This window comes from Notothenia rossii (genome assembly GCF_949606895.1).
Source record: "Notothenia rossii genome assembly, chromosome: 2".
NCBI lineage: Eukaryota > Metazoa > Chordata > Actinopteri > Perciformes > Nototheniidae > Notothenia > Notothenia rossii.
Window position 1 is genome coordinate 92,514,751 of NC_136904.1, and position 7,500 is coordinate 92,522,250.

At 44.5% G+C, this 7,500-nt stretch overlaps 1 protein-coding gene across 1 annotated transcript in view; it reads right to left on the reverse strand.

Moving 5' to 3' along the window:
- The window catches only part of dgkh (diacylglycerol kinase, eta), a 95,219-nt gene that overhangs the window by 15,346 nt on the left and 72,373 nt on the right, over positions 1 to 7,500 (reverse strand). Inside the window, exons 18-20 of the mRNA XM_079665373.1 lie at positions 6,796 to 6,910; positions 6,537 to 6,647; positions 4,773 to 4,869 (exon numbers count right to left, since the gene is read on the reverse strand). Coding sequence (XP_079521499.1) covers positions 4,773 to 4,869; positions 6,537 to 6,647; positions 6,796 to 6,910 — 323 coding nt within the window. The remainder of the gene's footprint in view (positions 1 to 4,772; positions 4,870 to 6,536; positions 6,648 to 6,795; positions 6,911 to 7,500) is intronic.

Consider the following 7,500-nt stretch of genomic DNA (forward strand, 5'->3'; position numbering starts at 1 on the left):
TCTCTCTCCTCTCCTCCTTCCCTCTCTCCTTCCTCTCCTCCTTCCCTCTCTCTCTCCTCTCCTCCTTCCCTCTCCTTCCTCTCCTCCTCCCTCTCTCTCTCCTCTCTCCTTCCTCTCTCCTCCTTCCCTCTCTCCCTCCTCTCCTCCTTCCTCTCTCTCTCCTCTCCTCCTCCCTCTCTCCTTCTCTCCTCTCTCCCTCTCTCTCTCTCTCCTCCTTCCCTCTCTCCTCCTTCCCTCTCTCCCTCCTCTCCTCCTTCCCTCTCTCTCCTCTCTCCTTCTCCCCCTCCTCTCTCTCTCTCCTCCTTCCTCTGCCCTCCTCTCTCCTTCCCTCTCCTCTCTCCTCTCTTCCTCTCCTTCCTCCTCTCTCCCTCTCTCTCTCCTCCCCTTCCCTCTCCTCCTTCCCTCTCTCCTCCTCTCCTCCTTCCTCTCTCTCTCCTCTCCTCCTCCCTCTCTCCTTCCTCTCCTCTCTCTCTCTACTCTCTCTCTCCTCCTCTCTCCTTCCCTCTCTCCTCCTTCCTCTCTCCTCCTCTCCTCCTTCCCTCATCTCTCTCCTCTCCTCCTTCCCTCTCTCCTCCTCTCCTCTCTCCCTCTCTCTCTCCTCTCCTCCTTCCCTCCTTCCTCCTCTTCTCCTTCCCTCTCCTCACTCCTCCTCTCTCTTCTCTCTCTCTCTCTCTTCCTTCCTCTCCCTCCTCCTCCCTCTCTCCCTCTCCTCCCTCCTCTCTCCTTCCTCTCTCCTCTCCTCCTTCCCTCTCACCCTCCTCTCCTCTTCCCTCTCTCCCTCCTCTCCTCCTTCCTCTCTCTCTCCTCTCCTCCTTCCCTCTCTCCTTCCTCTCCTCTCTCCCTCTCTCTCCTCCTTCCCTCTCTCCTTCCTCTCCTCTCTCCCTCGCTCCCTCCTCTCCTGCTTCCCTCTCTCCTCTCCTCCTTCCCTCTCTCTCCCTCCTCCTCCTCTCCTCCTTCCCTCTCTCTCTCTCTCCTCCTTCCCTCTCTCCTCTCCTCTCCTCTCCCTCTCTCTCCTCTCCTCCTTCCCTCTCTCCTTCCTCTCCTCTCTCCCTCCTCTCCTCCTTCCCTCTCTCTCCCCTCCTCCTTCCCTCTCTCCCTCCTCTCCTCTTCCCTCTCTCCTCCTCTCCTCCTTCCCTCTCTCTCTCTCTCCTCCTCCTCTCTCTTCTCTCCTCCTTCCCTCTCTCTCTCCTCTCTCCTTCCCTCTCTCCTTCCTCTCTCTCTCCTCTCCTCCTTCCCTCTCTCCTTTCTCCTCTCTCTCTCTCCTCTCCTCCTTCCCTCTTTCTCTCCTCCTTCCCTCTCCTCTGCCCTCTCTCCCTCCTCTCCTCTTCCCTCTCTCTCCTCTCCTCCTTCCTCTCTCCTTCCTCTCCTCTCTCCCTCTCTCCTCCTCTCCTCCTTCCCTCTCTCTCCTCTCCTCCTGCCCTCTCTCCCTCCTCTCCCTCCTTCCCTCTCTACATCCCTCTCTCTCTCCTCTCCTCCTTCCCTCTCTCCTTCCTCTCCTCTCTCTCTCTCCCTCTCCTCCTTCCCTCTTTCTCTCCTCCTTCCCTCTCTCCCTCCTGCCCTCTCTCCCTCCTCTCCCTCCTTCCCTCTCTCTCCTCTCCTCCTTCCCTCTCTCCCTCCTCTCGTCCTTCCCTCTCTCTCTCCTCTCCTCCTTCCCTCTCTCCTTCCTCTCCTCCTTCCCTCTCTCTCTCCTCTCCTCCTTCCCTCTCTCCTTCCTCTCCTCTCTCCCTCTCTCTCTCCTCTCCTCCTTCCCTCTCTCCCTCCTCTCCTCCTTCCCTCTCTCTCTCCTCTCCTCCTTCCCTCTCTCCTTCCTCTCCTCTCTCCCTCTCTCTCTCCTCTCCTCCTTCCCTCTCTCCCTCCTCTCCCTCCTTCCCTCTCTCCTTCTTCTCCTCTCTCCCTCTCTCCCTCTCTCCCTCCTCTCCTCCTTCCCTCTCTCCCTCCTCTCCTCTCTCCCTCCTTCCCTCTGTCCTCCTCCCTTCCTCACCCGGTCTCTGGTGAGCATCTGGGCCCGGTTCTTGTGTTGGATCTTGATGACTCCAGGCGGCTGGATCCAGGCCTCTCCGTCCACCTGGACGGGAACGCCCTCATCTCCCAGGATGGTGATCTTCACTGTTCGACACTGATCCAGAAACACAAACGTTAGATGTGAATATTCTTAAACGTATCAGTATGTTCTCCTCTGTTATTGTATCGTGTGTTCTGACCTGTGCGATGCGGTGGTGCTGCAGCTTGATGACTCGGGACACGGCCATCTGCATGCTCCCAAACACAGCCACCACCTCCAGGATCTTATCATCGAAAGAGGGGGCACAGAAGATCTGCAGGACACAACGGAGACATTAAGAAACTGATTGTACCATGTTGCATCTATTCATGTTTAGTGTATAAACAATCCTTAGCCTTCAAACGCAGGCTGGTGTTCTAATATATAACATTTAAACCCATGTAATATTTAAAAAAAAATGTGAGCTAAGTGGGTTTTAAAAACAAGTATTTGAAATATTTGATATGTTCTACTTTAGGCTGCAAGTAACTATTTTAGTTAATTTGTAATGGATTGTTTCTCAAAGTCCAAGGTGATGTCTTGATTGGTCAGACCAACACACATATATATTTACATAGTGTAATATTAATCAGGAAAAAGCCAGAAATCTTATTTGGGGCTGAAAAAATAATTTTCTTCCAATTTAAGCAATTAAAATATTGTTGATTGACTAATCAATTAGTAGAATAATCATTGCACCTCTACCTCCATGTATTTCAAGTAATGTCTAAGGTCCAAAACAAACACAGGCTTCTTTAATTAATAGAAATAAAATATTGAAATTGCTTAAATTGACAATATTGGTTTGTATAAAATATTGGAATATGGGATTTTCATTCTACAGGAAAAAACAGGATGAATGACGACACGCTCGCTGAAAACAGGATAGCCTGTATTACTGCCCTTCTTCTATATCCAGAAAGTGTTTCTGAAAGGAGACGCTCCCCACGGCTCTGATATTGATCTCTGCTACAGTGAAAAGGTCAAAGCAATGACGAGTCAGCATCTTCAAAGACAGAAGCTCAGCAAAAATGGATCGGAAACATTCTCCTGGGAATAAATGAGGATCAAACAACACGATCAGATGTGTTGTCATGTGAGGGCCAGGACACCAAAACAGAAAAAGCTTCAGTACTGCATCGCCACTGTCAATGTGAAAAATTAAAACACAAAACAGGTACATCTATTTGATTATCAATACACATTATAATATATATTAGTGCGTCTGTATACTAAGTTTAACTGAATGTCCTCCCCCTGTTCCCTGTCCCCCTGTCTCTCCTTCCTAACAGTTACATAACAGCACATACTGTACGTCCAAGCTTAACCTCTGCGGGGCACACTGAGGGTGAGGATGTGTGTGTGTGTGTGTGTGTGTGTGTGTGTGTGTGTGTGTGTGTGTGTGTGTGTGTGTGTGTGTGTGTGTGTGTGTGTGTGTGTGTGTGTGTGTGTGTGTGTGTGTGTGTGTGTACACTCACGTCGTCCTCCTTGGTGCCGCCCCAGAAGTTGGTCCCTCCTGCGTAGCTGGGAATGTTTAAAACTGCGATGCCCTGCAGGCTGGGGAGGGGGATGTACTGACCGTCACACTGGGGGAGAAACAGGAGAAACAAAGATGGCTTAAGAGAAGGAGGAGGGAACAGGTAGGATGTCTGCAGGTTTCATCAACAGTCAACACATGTTACTACCTTCATTCAACTTTAAGATCAGTTGCACAGCAGCAAAGATGGAAGTAACTAAGTACATTTACTGAAGTAGTGTACTTTACGTGAGTATTTCCATTCTATGCTACTTTGTCATTCTACTCACTTCAGAGGTACATGGTGTACTTTTCCTCCACTACATGTATTTAATCCCTTTAGTTACTTTACAGATGTGGATGAATGAAGTGAAATCTAATCAAGTGTTAAATCAGACTTTAGTTCCACCTGGAGTAAATCCACCAGCTACCCTGCAGTATACAAAGTCATTCAAACTAGCTGCACCTTTACCAGCTTTGAGAACACTTTCATGATCAATCATTATAAAACATATCATATATATTATTCTGAAATGGACCAATCTGCACAACGACTACTTTTACTGTCTTTCACTATATTTTGATGAGAATACTTTTCTACTTTCACTTGAGGAACATTTTGAATGCTGGACTTTTACTGTAACGGAGAATTCCTACACTCTGGTACTTCTACTTTTACTCAAGTACAAGATCTGAGTACTTCTACTTTTACTCAAGAACAAGATCTGAGTACTTCTACTTTGACTTAAGTACAAGATCTGAGTACTTCTACTTTTACTGAAGTACAATATCTGAGTACTTCTACTTTTACTCAAGAACAAGATCTGAGTACTTCTAATTTTACTCAAGTACAAGATCTGAGTACTTCTACTTTTACTCAAGTACAAGACCTGAGTACTTCTACTTTTACTCAAGAACAAGATCTGAGTACTTCCACTTTTACTCAACTACAAGATCTGAGTACTTCTACTTTTAATCAAGTACAAGATCTGAGTACTTCTACTTTTACTAAAGTACAACATCTGAATACTTCTACTTTTACTAAAGTACAAGATCTGAGTACTTCTTGCATCTCTTCACAGCAGTAGCAATGAGTCATAACGCTGCAAACTAAACGTATATCTGACGAAGCATAACCATATTTCTATAAGTTACAATGGGCATTAACGACGGGTATTGATACTGATTGATTTCAGTTAAAGTGTTCTCCCTCACCTCCAGCTGGACCTTCTGCTCCAGGTTCTTGTAGGTTCTCTGCAGAAGTTCCTTCGTTCCCAGAACACCGTACCACATCATGTTCTTAGTGCGGCTCCTGAGAGGGAGGGAGCAGAGGGTGAGATTAGCATGTTAACTGAACTTGATGTTCTCAGTGCCTTGAAAAGAATGGTTGTTTGACACCAGACGGAACAACAGATGGAAGAAGTGCAATTATAAACTAGTAAAAATATGAATTGTTGATTGAGTCCACAGATAAAGACTCTTACATGGAATATTAGCATGTTAGATAAATACAAATAAAATAATATTTTACATATAACCCACGCTGCAAGTCGATTTTTCTAATTTCGACTAGTAAATGTGCACATTTAAAAAAAATTATAGTATTTTTTTTGTGTGTCTGCAAGTGGGCAGCATGGTAACAGTAGATATGATATCATGTCCGTACATATGTATGTCAGGGTTCATACACTTTTTCACCAATGATTTTCAATGTCTTCTCCAGGACCTTTACCTAATTTTCCATGACCAAACAAATTACTCTTTCTCAGCGGTACCACTGAAAATAGTTTATTTTAATATGGAACAGGAAAATAAGGTATGCATAGAAACATGTTGAGCCTATCTAAAACAAATCAAATAGGCTCAAATCTCTCACCAGCAAAATCCCTCGTCAGTTAAATGCTAATTTACGTTTCATTACTATTTGATACAGCATTTATTATCATTATAGTATTACTATTAGAGATGTCCCGATCCGATCACGTGATCGGGGACCGGAGCCGATCACGTGATTTTCAAAAAGATCGGAATCGGGAGAAAAAATATCGGGGATCGGGATTTTTAAAAAAATAAATAATTTTTTTAAATACTTTTTAAAAAATGTTGTATTCAATGTTACAAAACAAAAATGACCATGTTCAAGTCTTAAAGTCATCCTGAGGCCTTAGTTTTGGTTTCAAATGACAGAACATCATGTATGTGTTGCTTCTTTGGGGCTTGTTTTCATAGACCTGCTTATTTCTCTCAAATCTGGCAACAGAGTGGGCGCAGTGTCTAATTGTAGCAGTAAGCTAACGAGTACTGAAAGCTTTATTTTGTTTTGATCCAATGCTGCACAACTGAACTGATCCAATGCTGCTGTGAAAAAAAGAAGCTATATCCATGTTGGATAGAATATCCAATTTAAATAAAAAAATAACCTTAAAGGACAACTTGAATGCTTTTTTTTCTCTTAATGCATTGCATAAAGATCGGATCGGGAAAAATCGGTATCGGGAAATTGTCAAAATCAAATGATCGGAATCGGATCGGGAGCAAAAAAAGGTGATCGGGACATCCCTAATTACTATTTCGGCGAATAGATAAAATATAAATTATATTTTATGCAACTTTAGTTACATTTCCATGACTTTTCCAAAACTTTGGGAAAAATATTGTTTTCCATAACTTTCCAGGGCCTGGAATTAGCATTTTGAATTTCCATGACATTTCCAGGTTTTGAATGACCGTAGGAACCCTGGTATGAGGGTCGGCTAAAACTAGATGGAAAATATCTGCAAAAATCCAACATTGTCCAAATTGAAAGGATTAATAGTGGATTATATCCTGCAGGGATTATATTTCTTTACATTCAGAACACAATATCAGCTTTACTGATCAATACATATACAATATTGGGATGAATAAGCATATTTTGGACTCCATGCCAAGTATAATATCTACTGCTTGAAGGCTGGGAGGATCAGAAATGTGTCTCACCTGCATTTCTCTGGATGCTCCTCTCGCTTGTTGTTGAACTCCAGAGAGATTTTAGCATCCAAGCCGATACCGAAGTAGTTGTTCATCACACACTTCTCCATGTAGCCCTCTCTGTGGTAAAGAAACACAAACAGACGATACGTTAAAGCTCACACATAAATGAAGCAAGGACACACAGATAGAGAAACAGAGAGATACGGGTACAGATTTACAATCAAACAAAGAGTGTTTGAGACACGTGGAGAAGTTGTTCTCTTACAGGGAGTCGAGGTCGTCGATGAAGGGCGTCGCTCCGAACGGGTCGATGTTAGCGAGCAGCATCTTGCTAATGATGGAGCTGCCGGCGATGGACGCAGCCAGACCTGCCCGCAAACCTACACACATACACACACACACACACACACACACACACACACACACACACACACACACACACACACACACACACACACACACACACACACACACACACACACACACACACACACACACACACACACACACACACACACACACACACACACACACACACACACACAGGACACAGGACATTAGCATAGGTATATCTGAACAAAGTGTTGCTAAATGTACGTGGAGGGAGTGTGGTTCGGCTTCTCTTACTTAAAGTGGACCTGTCATGCTATATTGGAAACATATATTGCAGGGCCATACCTATACAAAACATGTCTGTGAAGTTTGTTGCTTAAAATACCAAACAGATCCCCCATTGTAGCCATGCCTCATACTGCTCATACCCCTCTTTTCCAGCCCTGTTAGAGAAACGCGGATTTTGGGTCCTTAGCTTGAAAAATGTAAAAGAGGAGGCGGAGCTAATGCCTGATCAGAATTCCACTTCAAGGATTATTTCTGAAACAGTCTGGAGCTCAAATGCTTTTTCTCTTGCGGGCTTACCACAAGGTGAGTTCCTTTTTTTATTTCCTGCTTTTTAAACACATGTGCTCTC